At 35.3% G+C, this 20286-nt stretch overlaps 1 protein-coding gene across 1 annotated transcript in view; it reads right to left on the minus strand.

The window, feature by feature from the left end:
- LOC126494487 (dystrophin-like) overlaps positions 1 to 20286 on the minus strand; it is a 449593-nt gene that overhangs the window by 77116 nt on the left and 352191 nt on the right. The window contains exons 26-29 of the mRNA XM_050131854.1: positions 15944 to 16054; positions 15446 to 15619; positions 12155 to 12310; positions 780 to 950 (exon numbers count right to left, since the gene is read on the minus strand). Of these exons, the coding sequence (XP_049987811.1) occupies positions 780 to 950; positions 12155 to 12310; positions 15446 to 15619; positions 15944 to 16054 (612 nt within the window). The remainder of the gene's footprint in view (positions 1 to 779; positions 951 to 12154; positions 12311 to 15445; positions 15620 to 15943; positions 16055 to 20286) is intronic.

The raw sequence follows: 20286 nt of genomic DNA on the forward strand, positions 1-20286 counted from the left end.
TTGAAATACTTACTAATTTGAAGAAATGAGAGTAAGCATGTTTCTTAAATGGCCCAATGCCTTGGCAAAGTCTCAGATGAAAATTTGCTATTAATACCAGCTACATCAGCTACTTCCCTTTTATTAAGATAATTTCAAATACTCTAGTAATGAATCACCTAGGAAACTATTAAGCTACGAGTGTTTGACCTTAAATTCTAGGAAGCAATAAATGTCTTTCTGACTGTCAAGAGAAATGACAAGAATTTCCCAACTAGAACGAAAGTAGGTCAAATGCCCTTTGGTGACAGGAATGATAGAACCTTCACTGTTCCCTTTAGATTCTTTCTGGTTATGACCTTGGCAATATGCTGAACCGTCCACAATCACTGCATCTGGCTGCATCTAGTTGGATGTTGCAACTAGGCACACTAGTTTGAAATAAACTAGTAAAACATTGAACTTAATCACTGTGAATGATAGATTTAGACCATTAAATACACAAAATTCATTTAGAATACTTATAGAAGTTTGAACTCTGTGTTTTTAGTAATGTACATATTTTCAAGGATTTACTTATAACCCATTTATTCAGTGTATGCTTTGGGGTGATTGTTTGTAAAGTTTACCATTTCATTTAAATACCCAGTTAGGTCCTGATTAATTTTAGAGAAAAGTAAAAATGAATTGAAGCAATATTGATAATTCTATTACTGTTAGGCATTACTATTCAGTTATAAAATCGTTTCTTGTAAGTCATCATATATGTTAAAAATTACTTTCAATAATAAACAGTTTACCTTTCCCCAGGCAACCTCAGCATCCAAATCACTTGGCATTCCTTCAACGGCTGATCTCTTTGTCAGTTCCATATCTGTTGCTGCCAGCCATTCTGTCAAGACATTCATTTCCTTCCTCATCTTGCGGGACAATTTCAAGCATTTCTCCAACTGTTGCTTTTTTTCTGTTACCTAAATATAATAATAACATAGCAAATAATAATAATAACATAGCAAATTTGGCCTACTTTGTAAGTCAAGTTTATTTGCAGTCATTTGATTGTAATTTTTACATTGCCAATACTGTAAAATAACTATTTTCTTACATGCTGTTTCCATCTTATTTTAGAAAAGTCATGTAGTGGGGAAATTAATAGTAAGTGAAAAGTCTTCACCAACTAACATGCTTAGCCAAAATGCAGCATCTGGTATCTTCTGCAATGATAGCACAACAACAGAAAACAAAGTAATTTGTTTCTAAGTAAAAGAAAAACAGCATTTATTGCCAAAGTTTAGAATAAATAGAATAATACAAGTCAAACTGAAGACATAACCTATTTGTCATAGGAAACCTATTGTCATTTGAGAGAGACACGGACAAACGGGATTACAGAATTCATAATGAAAATGAATCTTTCTCATGTTTATGGGGCTATCAAAAAGGAATATTTATTTACAGAGGCAAAAAAATTTGAGCAATATATAGAATTACCAATTTCATCTCCATTACATTTTCAAATTACTTTTGCATAGAATACCAACCACCACTTTTTCTTAAGGAGATTTTCTATCAAAAAGGGCAAAATAATTTTAAAACTAAAAATTTTACTCATAACATTTGAAAAATGATTTTGTATATATACACATTTACTCCCAAGGTTTAAAACCTAAATCTTTCCAGTGGTGAGAATGTGGTGTTGAAATCTCCCGCTATTTTTTTTTTTTAATGAATGTGATGCCCTTATAATGGGGCACAAATGTTTAGAATTGAGACTTTATCTTTATGGATTTTTTCTGTGCTGAATATTAAATTTCATTTTCCTTTTCTTTTGATTAATATCAGTTTAAATGTCTATTTTGTTAGATATCAGGATAGCTACACTAGCTTCTTTCTGAAATCCATTTGATTGGAAAATCTTTTCCCAACTTTTTACTCTGAGGAAATGTCTGTCCTTGAGGATGAGGAGTGTTTCTTATATGCAAGAGAAGGATGGATCCTGTTTTTGTACCCTGTGCACAGTTAGCCTGTGACTTTTTATAGGCAAAATGAGTTTATTGATATAATGAAATATTAATGACCCATGAGTGTTAATTCTTGCTTTTTTTAGTTTTTGGGTGTTTTTTTTTTTTTTTCTTTTTGGTTTTAGTGGTGGTGATAACGTGTTTGTTTCCCTTCTTTGGGATTTGTTGGTGTGAAGTTATCTATTGCCTGTGGTTTTGTTGGTGTGGCTAACTTCCTTGAGTTGGCGTTTTCCTTCTAGTACTTCTATAGGGCTGGGTTTGTGGATATATATTGCTTAATTCTGGTTTTGTCATGCAATGTCTTGCTTTTACCATCTATGGTGATTGAAAGCTTTGGCTATATATATATATATACACATACACACACACACACACACGTGTGTGTGTATTTGTTTTCAGAAATGGCTTAAAACCTGTATATACAACTACATGTTAAATTTTATTTATACTACTATTTTCTTGGTAAAGAAAATCACAGAAAGATTTATTTGTTTTTGTTTATTGCATTTATTTTGTTTTTGAGACAGAATTCTCTATGTAGCCCTGCTGCATCAAAGGCATGTACTACCACTCCCCATTTAAGATTTTGTTTTGGTAATATATTATCTGAAAAATAGACTAACTTAAATTTAGTTCCAACTGTTATAAAACTGTATAAAGATATAAAAACAACAATACAAATTCATGCGTATGCTTCAGACTCTGGAGATATGTATGTGCATGAGTATGTGTAATAACTACTGGCAATGTAATTACATTTAAAGTATTGACCATGATATATAAATGCTGATACAAATATTCAAAAAATTGATTTTCTCCTTTACTATATACACACACACATATATATATGTATATATATATATATCTTGGATGCACATTCAAAATTTAAATATATATAGCCAGGTATATACATGCTCATGTGTGTTGTCGGTATTTAATTATAAAAGTGATTCTATGTGTGTACACACACACACACATATATATATATTCATTCATATATGTGTGTAAAGAGCAGAAGTCAACTTTAAGTGTTAGCTTAAAAAATACTGTCTATCTCCTTTGTAACAGTGTCTCTTATTTGTCTGTGAATCACTAATCAAATTAATAGCATTGGTATTTAGCCCAGAAATATTTATATCTCTGTTTCCCTAACATGGGCCTATAAGTATGAGCAACCACATCCAGTATGTTTATGTGGGTTCTGTAAATTCAAGTCAAGTCTTCATGGTTGTGAGACATGTGCTTCAATGACTGAGCCATCTCACCAGCGAGTAGACTCACTGCTTTCTTCTCTTTTTCCCTTATATTATTTCCTGGGTGGGGTTGGCAGTGGTAGTGGGGTGAATGACTGTGTTTATGAGTGTGTGTGTGTGTGTGTGTGTGTGTGTGTGTGCATGCATATGTGTGCATGCTTTCCTCTGCCATAGAGCATAGGTTGAATTCAGAGAACAACTTGTAGGATTTGAGTCTCTCCTACATTGTGAAGTTCCAGGGGTTGAATTAAAAGCATCAGGCTTGGTAGCAAGTTTCTTTACCAGCTGAGCCATCTCACTGGTCTATATTAAATATTTTAACATATTTTCATTTCTAATGTTTCCCCAGGAGAAGTATAAACCTTTAGCCTGCAAGGACTTTATTTCTGTGCAGGAGTCAAAAAAATAAAGAAAAAAAAACTTTATATCATGTTTCTGTGCATAGTTATTTAATTTCTAGTATTTGTAGAAAAGGATTCTAGATTCAATATTTCAAAAAGATCCAATTTTTATAGTTAATGCATTATTGATTTTTACTTATTTCATTTTGTTTATATCCAACCGAGTAGGATTTTATAAAACAGGAGATACTGCCACCTTAAGGAAATCTTTTTACATTGTCCTTGTCTGTGAGAAAGGCATATTAATATTTAAAAAGAATTCCAAACATCACTAACACTAAAGTACCTCAGTAGTTATTGTTTTGATGTACACTTTTTGATGTACCCCAATTTTTAATTAGATTATTTGGTTTGTTGATATCTTGTTTCTTGAGTTCTTCATATATTTTTCTATATTAGTCCTCTGGTTTAATATGGTGTTGGTACAAATATTTTTCCATTCTATAGGTTGATGTTTTTTTCTATTGACAATATTCTTTATTTTATAAGTTCTTTCCAGTTTCATGATGTCCCATTTATTAATTTTGTTGATCTTGGTGCCTCTGCTACTGGTGTTCTATGCAGGAAGTTGTCTCCTGTGCCAATGCATTCAAGTCTTTTGCCCAAGTTCTCTTCTGTTAGGTTCAGTGTATCTGCTGAAGTCTTTGATCTACTTGGACTTGAATGCTCATGGAGATAAATATGGATCTATTTTCATTTTTCTACATGCTATTATCCAGTTTGATAAGCATCATTTGTTGAAGATGCTATATTTTTCTTTACATTGTATATTCCTGGATTCTTTGTTCGTAGGTGTGCAAATTTACATCTGGGTATTCAATTCAATTCCATTGATCAATCTGCTTGCTTTTATTTCAGTACCATGGTCTTTACTACTATTGTGGGGTATAACAACTTTAAATCAAGAATGGTGATACCTCCAGAAGTTCTTTTATTAACAGGATTGTTTTACTTATCCTGAATTTTATTGTTTTGCCTATGAAGTTGAGTATTATCCTTTCAAAATCTATAAAGAATTGTGTTGGAAATTTGATGGGATTGCACTGAATTTGTAGACTGCATTTGGTATGACAGACATTTTTCCTAAGTTGATCCTACTATTCCATGACCATGGAAAATCTTTCCATTTTCTGATAGCCTCTTCAATTTTTTTTCTCAAAGAATTGTAGTTTTTAAGCATAGAGAACTTTCAGTTGCTTGGTTAGAATCACACCAATATATTTTATATTATTTGAGGCTATTGTAAATGATGTTGTTTCCCTGATTTCTTTCTCTGTCTGTCATTTATATATAGAACGGCTACTGATTTTTGCATTGACCTCATATCCAGATACTTCCTTGAAGGTATGTTCAACTGTAGAAGTTGTTATAATCTGCTGGCCTGGTCTGTCAACTGGGTGCTTGTCCCTTTAAGAGACAAGTTCTGCCCACCCCCAATCTTGTCCCCTCCTGCTGAGGCAAGCTGAACTCATGCCTTCTCTCCATCCTCTTTCTCTTTCTTTCCCCTTCTTCTAGAGAGGAAGCTTCTGCCCCTCTCCCTTCTCTCCACTTTCTCTCCTTCCTTTCTTTTCCCTTTCCATACACTTCCATAACTGACTAGATAAACTCCATACCCAAACTCTCTGTGTATGGTATATTTATCTCTCACCCTGTGCAGTCTTCCACTGACCAAGGGGACACACTGAGGCCTCTCTGGACCTGTCGAGGCCTCAGGTGGCCCACTGTTGCCTCTCATGGGACTGCTCCCCCTTGTGGGACTGGTCCCCCACCACCATGTGTTTATAAATAATAACATTGGTGCATGACTCAGCCAGGCTTTCTCCACATTCCTTCCTGCCCACAGGTGGACTGGCCAAGGACTTGTGGGGACCCTGGACTAGGACCATTTTCCAACATCCTGTGCCTGCTCCATCACTGCAAATGGTAAGGTTCTCTTTGCCAATTCCCCTTACACTCACATTCACCTCTGGTTGCTCCCCATGGCTAAAAACTGAGATTTGGCGCCACCGCTGTTTGGACTACTCAAAAGTGGTCCTGTCCACACTGTTCGGATTTTCTTTCCTTTTTTTATTTTTTCTCTCTTGAAAGTGGTCCTATCTACCACCGTTTAGGTTGCTAGGAGCATTTCTATCTTGCCCCCAATTTTCTGTACTGACTGTCTTGAAATGGGGGCTGGCCTAACTCTCAACCCGCGTGCTATTCCAGAAACGTCCGATTACTTGTCTTTGGGGTTTTGCCTTTCTCACATTTTTAACCATGGGAGACAAACCCTCAAAAACTATCCATCCAACCTCCCCCCTGCTGTGTCTTTGGCAGACCCTAAATCTTACAGATTTCAAACCGGGTCTGCATACCCTTTGGATAACAACCTAAAGTGCGAGCTTTCTAATATCTACCAGCAAATAGGACTGTCGGTACCCCACCACCAGCATCTCACACCTGTCTGCTTTTACTTTGCCTGGGCAGCCCCATCCCTACCTGCCTGCAAACACTCTTTTTTCTGGCTAGTATTCCTTCTCTCACTCCTATTCCTATTATTCTATCTCTGCTACCACTTCTGCTGGTCCCACAGAAACTGGCAAGATTAGTCGGATCTGGGAGGCAACTGTTTCCAGTTCCAGCCCACACTCCCTACAATGGCTGATGGTGCAGTGGTTCGTGGTGCTGAGTAATTTTCTTCTCTACTTCATGTATGAAAGAATGTGTGAATGGTATAGCCACACAGATGTAATTCTGTTTTAAATGTATGTTCTACATGGCATCTATGCCACTCTTGTTGTTTATATCTGTTTAAAATTCCCTAAAAAGTCTTTCTATACAATACATGACTGCCACTATTTTGACTAAGGTCAAAATTGACCTCACCACAATTTTGACTAAGGGTAGGTCATGTGACCAAGTCCTGCCATCTTTACTGAGTTATACCTTGCTTAGTCTCATGGTTTACTAACATTTTTTTTTGTCTCTAAATTCCTCTTATTGACTCTGTTACATGTGTGTTTTGTGCAGTGATATGCTTTTGGTAGGGCCCAATAAAAACACACACTTCTCCTAACTCCTGTTAAATGTGTGTGTGTAAAAGTGACTTGAGTTAACTTTGTATAAACATAAGTTGGCTTTAACTCTGTGTGTATATGTGTATAAAACTTGGATTTAACTGGGTATAAATGTATGTATATTTACTGTTAAATGTTATATTGTCTGTTCATTGTATATCATTCCAGACTGAGAGAGCACTGGGTCTTATGCTTAGGACTGGTGTGTGCTTTTGAGTCTATTATGGAAATGCTGTATATGTAGACCAACCCTGCTTAAGGGTATGTTGAGCTATTGTCCAGTATTGTCAGTTCTACTGTTACGTTTCTATTGCAAACAGTTTTTTTTTTCTTCTTTGTCTTTCACAAGTATAAATATCACCGGTTGAGAGCCAAAACAGTCAAGCCTGCACCCAGCTCTCCAGGCAAATCCTATGTTGTCGTTAAAATTTATCTATACCCAGTAAACAGCCTTCAACTGCTCAGAGATCTGGGGAATATGACATTTAAATGTTTAATTATTAAAAGACTTCTCATAACAGAGAGACAGGTTGACTCCTAGCAGCAGCACTCTACTTCCTCCAAAAAAGACAGAAGACAGATGGGCAGAAAACATTCATCTGCAATTCACGTCATCAAGTGAAAGTGATTCCATTGGGAAAAAAACTGCTTTTCATGTAAACTGGGGGTCTCCAGACAGTGGACACTATCAATGGAATCGACAGCCTAGCTGCTCAGGTCAAGGTAGGGTTGTCTTCCTACATATTTTCTAACTTGCAGGATCTTCTTCTAACAACAAAAGGTAAACACGACTCTCAAGGACCAAGGAGGTCCCTGAGGAGAGTCTCTGTTGTTTTTTAGTCAATAACTCAAATAAAATTTTATTCTTCTCAAAGATCTCTGATGCAGTTTGACAGCTAAAAGATTTTATCAGTTTAAAAGGAGAAACTCACCAAACAAATTTTAGTACAACTTCTTAATATGTTCTAAATAAAGGGTATTTTAAGTTATACAAATGCAAGTTATTATGGTGTGTGCCTGCAAGTTATAAAGGTGTGAGAAAAACACATGTTATCAAATTTCTCTCTCATACTGCCTTTCAGTCTTAAAAATACTTTTCATTGTGCAAAACCATCAGTCACAGTCATTCTGCCATAAATATGCTACTGTTTATACAATGTATATGTTTAAAACTTATATTTTCATAAACTTAAAAAATTCTTATGTGTTCCTGGGACCCAAATTGAAGAATGATCCTTAAACAGGTCAGATACACCCCTCTCAATTCCCCGGTCCTATTTTTTTTTTTCTTTCTAATCTTAACTTTGTCGACTATTCTACCAACACCTTGCCAGGTCCAAGAGACACCAGATAGTTCCATACCACAAAGCCTGAACAGGAGAAAAGTGATCAGTTACCCCAGAATGTGACCAGCACCCAACTTTCTCAGCCTCTACCCCCCCAAGATGACTCCACAAATAAGCAGGAAGCAATGTTGAGAATCCGCTGTCCCAATTCCTTCAACCTGCTATGCCTAACTTCTAGCCTTTTTATTATAAGAAAGAAATGGGACTGTTACAATCTGCTGTTTGGTCTGTCACCTGGGTACCCTGTTCGTTTAAGAGACAAGCTCCACTCACCCCCAATCTCCCCCGTTCCTGCTGAGGCAAGCTGAACTCATGCCTTCTCTCCATGCCCCCCCCCCCAGTCTCTTCTCTGCCTTCTCCTCTTTCCCTCTTCTTTCCCTTTTCTGCCTCCATAACCGGCTAAATAAACTCTATACCCAAACTCTCTCTGTATGGCTTGTTTCTCACTCTCCATGGTCTCCCACCTACCAAGGGGACCCGCTAAGGCCTCTGGTGATCCTCTGCTGCCCCTCGTGAAACTGGCCTCGGTACTCCCTGGGTTTGTAAATAATAGAAGTTTTGTGCTAGATCTTCGTGGTCACTTACATATACTAACATATCATCTGTGGATATTCATAGTTTGACTTCTTCCTTTCCAAATTATATTACTTGGTCTTCTTCAGTTTTCCTAGTGTTTCCACCAGAACTTCAAGTACAAAATTAAATAGATATCGACAGAGTGGACAACCTTGTCTTCTTCTTGATTTTAGAATTGCATTTATTTTCTCTCCATTTAATGTGTTGTTAGCTATAGACTTGCTATAGTGGCTTTATTCATAATAGCCAGAATTTGGAAACAACCTACTTGTCCCTTAACCAAAAAATGAACAAAGAAAATGTGGTACATTTATACAATGTATTACACAGCTATTGAAAACAGAAGCATTATGAAATTTGCAGGCAGATGGATGGAACTAGGGAAAAAAAAAACATCTGAATTGCAGTAATTCAGATCTAGAAAGACGAACATGCTACGCACTCACTTATAAGTGGAAGTTAGTTATAAAGAAAGGCTAATGTTGCAAACCACAAACCCAGAGAGTCTGACTAACAAGGAGGACTTAAGGTGGGGCACATAGATCTCCCTTGAAGACAAAATAGAATAGATTTTCTGAGGGGATTAGGGGCAGCTTGGGATCAGAACATAAGGAGTTAGGTGGGGGGTTGGTGAGCGTGCTGGGAGAGACAACTGGAATTGGTGAGCTTCTGTTGGACTCTGTGGAAACCTGGTGTGAAGCAACTCCCTGGAATCTTTGAGAGTGATCGTAGCAAAGGATCCTAGCAATGCAGGATACAGAGCCTGAACTGGCCATCTTCTGTAACCAGGCAAGTCTTCCTGCAGTGGGACTGTAATATCAACCCAGTCACAAGCCCTTCAACCTAAAATCTGCCCAACCTCCAGGATGTGTTGGCATAACAGTAGTACAGAACGTCTGGGAGTGTCCAACCGGTGGATGCTCAATTTGAGTCCCATGCCAGAAGAGGGAGTACACACCTGACATTGACTAGATGCCTAACAAACAAGCTGGACAGCGCAGGAATCTAAGATGGAAGAAAACACAACTGGGAATATAATGCTATACTCATAGATCAGTTTCTAGCCCTGTTGTCATCAGAGAGACAACATCCAGCAACTGATGGGAGCGGATGCAGAACCCCACAGTCTAACACTAGGCAAAGCCAGGGGAACCCCACAGAAGAGATGAGGGAATAGCTTCAGGAGCCACAGGGGTTGAGGATACCAGGAGAACAAGGTCCACAGAAGTAACTAAGCAGGGCTCCTAGCAGATCACAGAGACTGGAGCAACATTCGTGTACCCTGAATTGTTCACCTCTCTGAGCTCGGAAGGACAAGCCCTAGAAGTTTGAAGAAAAACATTACTTATATTGGTATTTCCCCAGTACATCATGTTGTAGTGGTAGTATAAACTATTTAGTACAAATGGCAATATAAACTAAAGTACCAGCATGTAAATTCTGAGAATTAAATTAGAATGGTTTTCTATTTGTATATTAAAAGAATGACTTCATCAAATAAAACATTTTGTCTTTGTTTTGTGAAAATATTACTTATGTTGAAGATATTTTGAAGGTCAGTGAAGAGAAAATTATTTTTCTTAGGCAAGAAATACATTAAATATAACAGTTTTTTATGATGCTATTAATATACAATCCTTTCATCATTGATATTCTAAGTTAATATTTACTTCAAATACAAATTTATTTCTTCTATTCAAAGCATTTTTCTATCTAATAGCATTCTGACATGCTATTAAAAATTATTTATTTGTATTCCTATCACTTTGTATTAATGATATTACTAAATGTCAAATTATTAAGCATAAACTATCAAACTTGTAGCTTCTGGGATAAATAGGGATTAGCATCATTATTATATTCATTAAATTCTTAATAATAATCAAGTGATGATCTTAACAGTCTTCTAATTTTACTTTTGTTGCTCTACCTTCCATGTGATCTTTGTCTGTAGTGTGCTACGTAAAAACTACTCATGTGAAAGGCAATGGATTTGTGCAAAGAATTGGCACAGACAATTATATATAAAGCACACACATTAACCAGGCCTAGTAGAATATTATTGTAATCTCAGCAATTGAATGATGGAGGCAGAGGATCAGGAGTTCAAAGTCAGCCTCAGCTAGATTGTGAATTCAAGAATGTCATGTGCTCCATAAGACCCTGTCTAAAAAATAAATAAAAAGCACACATCAAAAAATTTCAGGGTGGCCCTTGGACTTCCCACAGGGCAGGGAACCCTGATTGCTCTTTGGGCTGATGAGGGAAGGGGACTTGATTGGGGGAGGGGGATGGAAAGGGGAGGCGGCGGTGGGGAAGAGACAGAAATCTTTAATAAATAAATAAATAAAAATAAAACTAGGAACTGGAAAGTCTTTGAGGTACACAGAAAAAAATTTCAGTATAGAAATGGTAGTAAATATTAAGCTTTTGTGAATTGAGCATTCAGACTTGAAAATTGAAATTCTTTAATAATGATCTTGTCAAAAAAGTATTAAACATGATAGTTCCCCATGAAGCAACATCATCAAAAAGAGAAAAGAAAAAACAATTATATAATATTAAGAATGGACTGGGAAGGAATAGGAGGGGAGGAAATAAGGAACAGGTATTATTCCAAACACATGTATATACGCATAAATATTTCAGAGAATGTTTGTAAAATAATTCAAACAAATCTATAAATTTCTGTGTTAATGTAAAACTGTGCTAATTTCACTCCACCAAATTCATTCTAAATGTGTTACTCCTATTATGACTGAATATTAAATATGTACAAATCTTCCAGCCAAAGCAAATAGATTTCTTCCACTGAACAGAAAGGCTTCAGAATAAGAAAACCCTTTTATAACTACCTGATTTACCAATAAGTACCTCCTTAACCTTTCTTTTCTTTTCAATTTATATGGACAGAGATTATTTGTATATATTTTAAGTTTATTCATTTTCTTATTTTACACGCCAACTACAGTTTCCATTCCCTCCTCTCTTCCAGTTTTGTGATCCAATCCCTTCTACCACCCCTTCCATCCACTCCTCCTTCTTCTCCATTCAGAAGGAGTAAGGCCTCCCATGAGAGTCAACAAGGCACAACATACCAAGTTGAGGCAGGACCAAGCTCCTGGGCCTTATCAAGGCTGGCAGAGGCATCCCTCCATAGGAAATAGATTCCAAAGAGCCAGCTTATGCATCTGAAACAGGTCCTGGTCCCACTGTTATAGGGGCCCCAAACAGAGCTGACCTAATCTTGTGGGAACTCACAGACTCTGGACGAACAGCTAGGGAGCCTGCATGAGACTGACCTAGGCCTTCTGTATCCGGTGACAGTTGTGTAGCTTGGTCTGTGACTAAATGTATCTTGATATCGTTTTCTTTGGAAATACTCAAATGAGACAGAGGTGCACAGTAAGGGTTGTATTGTGCATACAATAAAGGTGGTATTGTATATCTTTTCTTTGCCTGTTGTTTAACAATATATGGTAAATATTATAAAATGTGAATTTGGTCTAAGTAGGCACTCACCTTTGCACCCAGTTCATTATAATGCAATTTCAAAGCTGTTACTCTTTCATCAAGCTCTTTTGGATTTTCTGTCTGCTTTTTCTGCACAATTTGACGTCCTGTTTTAATTACCATTTCCACTTCAGCCTTCACTTCACTCAGGCTTTTATACAAGTTCTATGTTAAAACAAAAACCAAACATAAATACTATACAAAAAGCATGGTACATTATATTATTAAAACAAATAAATAGAACATACTTCATTTTAATTGCCCTTTTGCATTCATAATTTAAATGAAGTGCATATTGTGGCTTCTATATAATCTTATATCTTCTTTTCGGTTAACTTTGATATTTGAGATTATATAAATATATGTACATAATTTGCAATTAGTCTTATAAATTAAATGGATGATTTATATTTATTTTGTTCAATCTAAATTCGTAGATATTATTTCCAAATGTTACAGGATTGTTATTTTAACTGCACTTTTATTCAGTTCTAGCCATAAGTTTACATGAATGAATTTACTTACTTATCTGGTATATTGAGTGCCTGCAATCCACTAGAAAGTATTTGTGTTTTTGCAATATCAATAAAGGGAAAGTAAAGAAATATACACTGTTTTTCTCATGGTGCTTCCATTTAAGTAGGATAAAACATCTGGATATCTAGATCACTGCATCCATGTATAATGTTTCATAAGGAAAAAATGAATTAATTTTAAATATTTAATTGAAAATACAAGTCTATTATATTGATACTGACAGTAGAAATATATCATTTCTTCATGTAGATCAAAACTTCACCCACACACATTCCTTTGCACAGGTAGTTTAGCATTACAAAACCTTATGAAGCAAATATTATAATTCTCAAAGGCAGCAGAAATTATCAATATATTGTCAATGCCACTTTGGTGTTATAATTTTTTTGCTAATTTTATGAGAAATATATGAATTTGTAAGTGATTATAAATACATATATATAGGTACATATGTTTGTGTGCATATATGTCTATATATAATGACTAGTATATTTCTGCATTAAATTGATCCATGTTTAATCAAAATAATAATTTTTGGTTGTGAGTGAGCCTAGCCTTTAGCAGCTGAACAATCTCTTCAGCTCCATAGGAGCCCTTAGTCTTTGGGAAGAGTGGATAGGCGACAGACTCGGGGAGGCAGGGGTGGGTGGGGAAAGAACTATTTATGGAATGTAAAAGAAAATTTTTAAAAAATTAAAAATATTTTTTTTATTTTTACTATGAAAAATATCTAGAAGGTGGGTTGTCCTTGGGATTAAAACAATTCTTTCTTGTTTTCTATTTTTAGGTTTAAGTCAATATGCAATAACAAACATTAAAGGCTTAGCAATTTACCAGATTAACTATGGCCACATGCATAATCTGCTTTGCTATTAATCCATTGTTGATGACTAATATTGATATTTCTTTATCAATAATTATGAATCCATTTGCAGCTTCTCAATTTTCACTTAATATAGATCTCATAATGTATATGAAAAAACTGTACTTTTTTCAAACAGAAATCATTCATTTTTATGCTAGGACATAGTTATAATAATGCATAATATATAATAATTATACACTGATAATTCTTAGTGATTCCCTGCCTGAACTTGTACAAAGGGATTTTTGTTTTATCATTGTGAAGAGGGTTGGTTTAATGATGAGCTCACTCTTTTTAATCAGCAAAGAAACTGTATACAACCAAGGGATGAAATTGACTCCATTCTTTGTCTCTCATGTTAAGAATACCTTTATTTTAGAAAAAAAAAAGTGTTATCAAGTAATTACATACTTTTAAAATCAGTACCTGGGAAGTGGAGACAGGAGGATTCATGAATTCAAGGCCCACTTATCTACATAGTGAAACCTCATAGAACAATATTAACCACCACCACAACAAAATAACAACAAAAATAGTTTTTTAAAACAAGGATATGGCTATAGTATATATCACTAGAAATTATATTTTAAAAAGAGAGAATATAAAATCTGTGAAATAATAATTTCTTTACAGAAAACATCTTAACATCACATTTAGCGTTTAAACCAGAACTAGATAGAGAAAAAGCTAATGTTGTGCTATTTTCTTTGTACAAATGTAGTTATGGTCGTCTGAGCTCATTAACTGGCAGATAAATTTTATAAGGCTAGATCCTGCTAGAAGAAAATGAAAATCTTTTCCATTGCCAGTGTAATTAAAATGGACACTATATTTGGAACATTTTGATTTTTATGACTGTTTAAAAATTTAAGGTAGACCCTTTGTATACCTGCCTATTTGTATATGTCTGTCTATTAACAGCAAATCAATGCATGACATTTTAATCAAATACTATTCTGGTTGCTGAAACTACTAAATACAATTTACAATACAATAAATCATTAGAATGCATTCAAATGATTGATGATATTATCAAGTAAAATAATTTCATTTTAATCACAAAGTCACACATTTATTTTAAAGTACTTGCTAAAAAGGGAGACATTACACATTGATACAGATACAGCTAATGCATTTTTAATGATATCTTATTTTTACTTATAGTATCAAGTAGATAATAAAACCAATACCTAAATCTCAGAATACTAGATGAATATTTTATGTTATCAAAGGGGTTATGTGACTAATAGATTTTAAAGACTGATGGCATATGATAGTATGAGATATACCAAAGGGTATATAGATTTATGTTATAGGTTATATCTTTCCTTCATTTTTATTGTTTTGTGATTTGGTGACATTTAAGTGTCTATTCAGCACTGCTATTAAATGAAAATATGCTAGGATTTGGAGTCCTAGAATTAAATCTGCCGTGTCCTTCACAGATGTTTGTCTTTAAGTCCTCTCAGGTAATATGTAATTTTGAGACTAAAGATGGCTACTGTATATATTTAACCTTATCCAAAAGAATTATTTCTAGAGTGGCTATAACTATTGCAATTAGTGCTATCGTTCCTGTTTCTAGATTGATATATTTCCCTTCTTTATTTCAGTTTACTAATATGTCTGAAGAAAAATTATATAAATAGGACTCTTTTTATTCTGTGTTGATACTAATAAATCTATTGATTCAAAACACACTCCTAAAATTATATCAAATGACTATTATTTCTATAAGGACTCCTATATCTTAATATATTGCCAGTTTTTTTAAGTATTAAAACCAGTTACTAAAATTATTATACTTGTAAGAAATACATTGTTACAAAAGATTATCAAATTCTTCTAATATAGCAAAGTAAAAATTCAGCTGGATCGTTGCTGTTAGGAATACATACCACACAGTGATTTAGTTGTGACTGGACTACTTCCTGTTCAACACTCTTTGTCTCCAGTGCAGGCAAGTGCATCTTGACTTCATCTAAAATCATCTTACTTTCCTCTAGACGCTGTTCAAAATTGGCTGGTTTTTGAAATAATCGAAATTTCATGGAGACATCCTGTAATTTTTTCTGTAACAGCAATATAAGGAAATAATCATTAACCCACCAGTTATATTTTGTTAATTTACCCTTTTCTGAAGTTTTACCTCAATAAAAACTTTCAAAAAATAAATGGAAATCTGTCATTTTCTAACACAAAGAACATGGGGTTGGAGAATTTACTACTCTTCATAAATGTAGCACTAAGTTGTCATAGGTTAACTTTTCTTTAAACTGTGTGTATTATTTTTTAAATATTATATTGCTAGACAACATAGCATAAATTTCAATTTTCTGATAGGAAAGTTGTCTAATATATAAACCAAATTCCCCAGCTTATACAACAAAATATACCTGTGCAATATCAATTTGTGAAAGAACTCTTGGAGCAGCCTCCTTCCCCTGGTTGTGTTTCTTCATTTCCTCTAAACTGATTTCATGACTTGTCAAATCCGATTGGATTTTCTGTTGGAAAGACAACATTATTAGCCAGAATGCACTTCAAGCTATTGCGAAAGGCAGCTCCCTTTCCAAGAACACGTCATTTAGAAATAACCTTAAACTATCACTAACAGCACGCATTCTTCAAAATTGACAAGAACTGTGGAGGCCCAAAAATGTGAGCTTATTTCCACCTAGTCAGAGAGTTTTAAGGTTGCTTAAAATGGTTGACAACAAGTGTAACTACACATCCTGACTCAAGATATAGTCACTTTGTTCTTTTGACAATAAGATGGCTCATACAGGTAGATCCATTCCATCCTGACAGATGGACAAGATTGCAAGCCAAGTGTACTTCTGCTCTTTTTTTCTAAAATAAGGTTACCTGGGGAGTAACAGCCTTCAGGATTCTTGGTCTAGGGTAGCTTCACTGCCTAAACAACAAAATGCTATGCTAATGACTTGATGTCTAAAAGCATTAAAGCAATAATGTTCAAGTTGTTCTCTGCATCATGTTAATGAAGTCTTTTGTTACTTTCTCCCCCCTTTTGCATTGGGTAAAAATGCATATGGAAAATTTAAAGTGCGGGTGGTTTCAGTATTCACAGGAACTCCCACCTGATACTATTATATGGTTTCTGTTATATTATTTTTAAAAGAGTCTTCGTACTCTTTACTTCTATTTCTGATCCACATACCCCCACCCTGGCCAAAGGTATTTTGGTCAAGGCTGGTCCCTACAAAGAATGTTTTAAAACTTTCCCAAATGATAAAAAAAAATATTTTGTTCAAAATTGAGATTATTCTAAAAATTTTTTAGTTACAAGTTTCAATAGAGAATGTATGTTTATATATCATATATAGGGTTGATTACATCTTATTTTTCAATGTATACTCAAATTTGGCCAAATATAAAAATGTCAAAATATATAAGTATTCTAGTCATGATACAGGTGAAGAAATATGAGATTTCTATTGGGATACCATGCTCCATACTAATGTTGTTTTTCCCTCATTCTTTGACATTTTTCAACGAAATTTCCTAAAAACTACTGATTTAAAATAAGTAGACTGTATTAGTTACTATTCTTATTGCTGTAAGCAAATGTCTTAAAGAAACAATTTGAGATAGTGGTGCCTTATTTTGTCTCATAGGCATAGAAGAAACAGTCCATTATGATGGGCAAGTCACAGCAGCTAAGATAACTTCCTCTTTAACCTGGAAGCTTGGGGTAGCATTTGCTTGATGATATAGTACAGGCTAGAATATTTTAAGAAGTTTAAACTAGCACAAAGGATTCCCAAGATTCCAGAGGGTTACACTTAGTGTCCTATTTTTTTTGCCAGTTAGGTAACAAATGGTACCACAACCCTCCAAAAGAGTGCCACCAGCTATAAGAGTTCAAACAGTTCAGAAACAAACAAAAAGAAAACTAAGTGTCTTTACTGGAATTACTTTGTCTGAGATAATAAGTTCCTACAGCTATTGATTTTTGAACTTTAGATAAGCAAACAATATTTTCAATGATTTCCACATGTTGTTAGACATTTCTTTTCGAATTTTGCTCTGGTCACCTGACTGTCCTGAGCAAAAGAAAAGAGCACAAGAACGAATCTGTCTGCTGTAGTGAATGTTCATAATGAGCTTATTACATTCTACTTGTTATCTTTGGGGGGATGAAGTTCATTGTTAGGATATTCTCTCTTAAAATCATCTCATGCTCAATGAACTTTAAACCATACAGAGAGAACACAGAACGTGTTTTCAATAAATAATCCTAGACAAGCTGTCTGCGGATAGCTTCATGTGAGTAAGCCCGAACGAGCACTCGGGTCACTAAATTATCAGTTCCAAACCTACAATAATCTTATTAGAGATGCTAAGAAAAAAACTGAACATTTTTAGTCCACAAAGCCACTAGAAGTTACAATAAATTGCTGTTACCAATATCGTAAGTTTTAGTTTATTTACAAATGAATTTTAAGTTTGAATTTATCACCCATGATACACATTCCTGATACATAACAACAAAATGTTTCCTTTAGTTTTATTTCAATTTAGTTAATTACATTTAATTATAGCTATTTTACATAGACTAGTGTAATATAACTAAGAGCAATTCTAGTTTTGGAAAAGCAAATTTGGTATAATTTAACTAAACTATAAGTAGCAATCAAGAATTAAGTATCATCCTGTTCTTAATGAACAGTATGATGGTGAGATTGCCAAAATTGATTGAGCTAAGAACTGCCTAGTAGATTAGTGAAACACACATGAGGGTATTTCTGTAAAGATGCTCCTGGAGATTAACTAAGATTAACTAAAGGCGAAAAGCCTGCCCTGACTATGTATTCCATCAATCCCTTTAGCTTCAGATGTGAGTAAGATACAAAGGTGAAAAGGAGAAAGCCTGCTTGTGTAGACATTTGCTCACTCCCTGGCATCCCTCATGAAAAGACTCGCCTTCTTCCCCATAAGACTCCAACTCTATGTTATTAAATCCTCCTCAGGAAAGAATAATGAAGCCAGACAGACCATAGATGAAAACTTCACTGCCTGTAAACCTAAATAAAACATCTTTTGAAATGTTTTGCTCAGTATTTTAAGAATCATATGGGGAGAAAGTGATCAACATAAAAGACTGTCATTATTTTGTAAATGAAGTTTTGTTTTTCATTTGAACCTAATAGAAAACAAATTAAATTATTACCTTAAGGCATCAGAATTCAAATCCAATACATGACACTCAAATGTATTCTTATATATTAATAGTAAACTGGTTGCACATGAATTCATGAAAGAATCATATTTGAAATAGCTATTACATAAAAATAAGAAATAGTTTTTAAATCTACTAATTGATTTTACCAAGAAGGTGCAACTCCTATACAGTGCAAACTCAAAAACATGGGTGGGAGTAACTGAAGAAGACAAAGAAAAACTGGAATGATCTCCTATAGCCAACTGGTTTGTTTGTTTGTTTGTTTTTTGTGTTTGTTGCTTGCTTGTTTTTTTTTTTTCCCCCGACAGAATTTCTCTGAAACTTTGGGACCTGTCCTGAAAATCACTCTGTAAACCAGGCTGGCCACAAACTCACAGAGGTCCTTCTGCCTTTGCCCCCTGCCCCCGAGTGCTGTGATTAAAGGTGTGTGCCACCACCACCTAGCTCCAACTGTTTTTTTAATTAAAATTTTCTACCTCCTCCCCTCCCCCCACTCTCCCTTTCCTTTCCTCCAATCCTCCTCCCCCTCCCTCTCCACTCCAAAGAGCAGTCAGGGCAGAAAGAGGGAGAACATGAGCAAGGAAGTCAGGACCAGAAGGGTACACCCACCCACTGAGACAGGGGGGCTGATCTATTGGGAGCTCACCAAGTCCAGCTGGACTGGGAGTGATGGAGCATGTGCTCCAACTGCTTTTTTTTTAAAGGTACTAAAATTATAATTTGGTAGAAGGGCAGTCTGTATATAAGTATGTAAAAAAAATAATAAAACCTGACACTTAACTTTTACTCAAACTTAAAAACAAAAGAGCTCAAATTAAATAAGTCCTCATGAAAAGACTTGAAAATCTGAAACTACGAGAAGAAAACCAGGTAAGCACTTCAACACACTACTGTAGACACTACATTTTCTTCTTTCAACTTGATAAGACATGAACATAAAAAGCACATAAAATAAAGGCAAAAAAAGGATAAATGGAATTACAAAAGCCAAAAAGCTTCTACCCAGGGAAGGAAACAATCAACAGACTGAAGAGACAGCCGAAAGAATGTGAGAAGATCTCTGATATCCTAAAGAAGCTAAATAAGAAGGTGATCCCAAAGAAAAACATATAGCCATCCTCCTGGCTATGGGAAGTAGACAAGATTGCCGGGTAAAAATTGGAATCTTGGGGGTGGGGTGGGAGGGGGTAAGGGGAAATGGGGAGAGAAAAGTGAGAAGGGGAGGATGGGGGAACTTGGGGAAACGGGATGATTGGGATAAAGGAAGGTTGGATAGGGGAGCAGGGAAGCACATATCTTAATTAAGGGAGCCATCTTAGGGTTGGCAAGAGACTTGAACCTAGAGGGTCTCCCAGGTTCCCAGGGCGATGTCCCCAGTTAGTTCCTGGGGCAGCTGAGGATAGGGAACCTGAAATGACCCTATCGTATAGCCATACTGATGAATATCTTGCATATCACCATAGAACCTTTATCTGGTGATGGATGGAGACAGAGACCCACACTGGAGCACTGGACTGAGCTCCCAAGGTCCCA

This window comes from Alexandromys fortis, unplaced genomic scaffold (assembly GCF_014885135.2).
Source record: "Alexandromys fortis isolate MF-2015 unplaced genomic scaffold, M_Fortis_MF-2015_v1.1 scaffold_384, whole genome shotgun sequence".
NCBI lineage: Eukaryota > Metazoa > Chordata > Mammalia > Rodentia > Cricetidae > Alexandromys > Alexandromys fortis.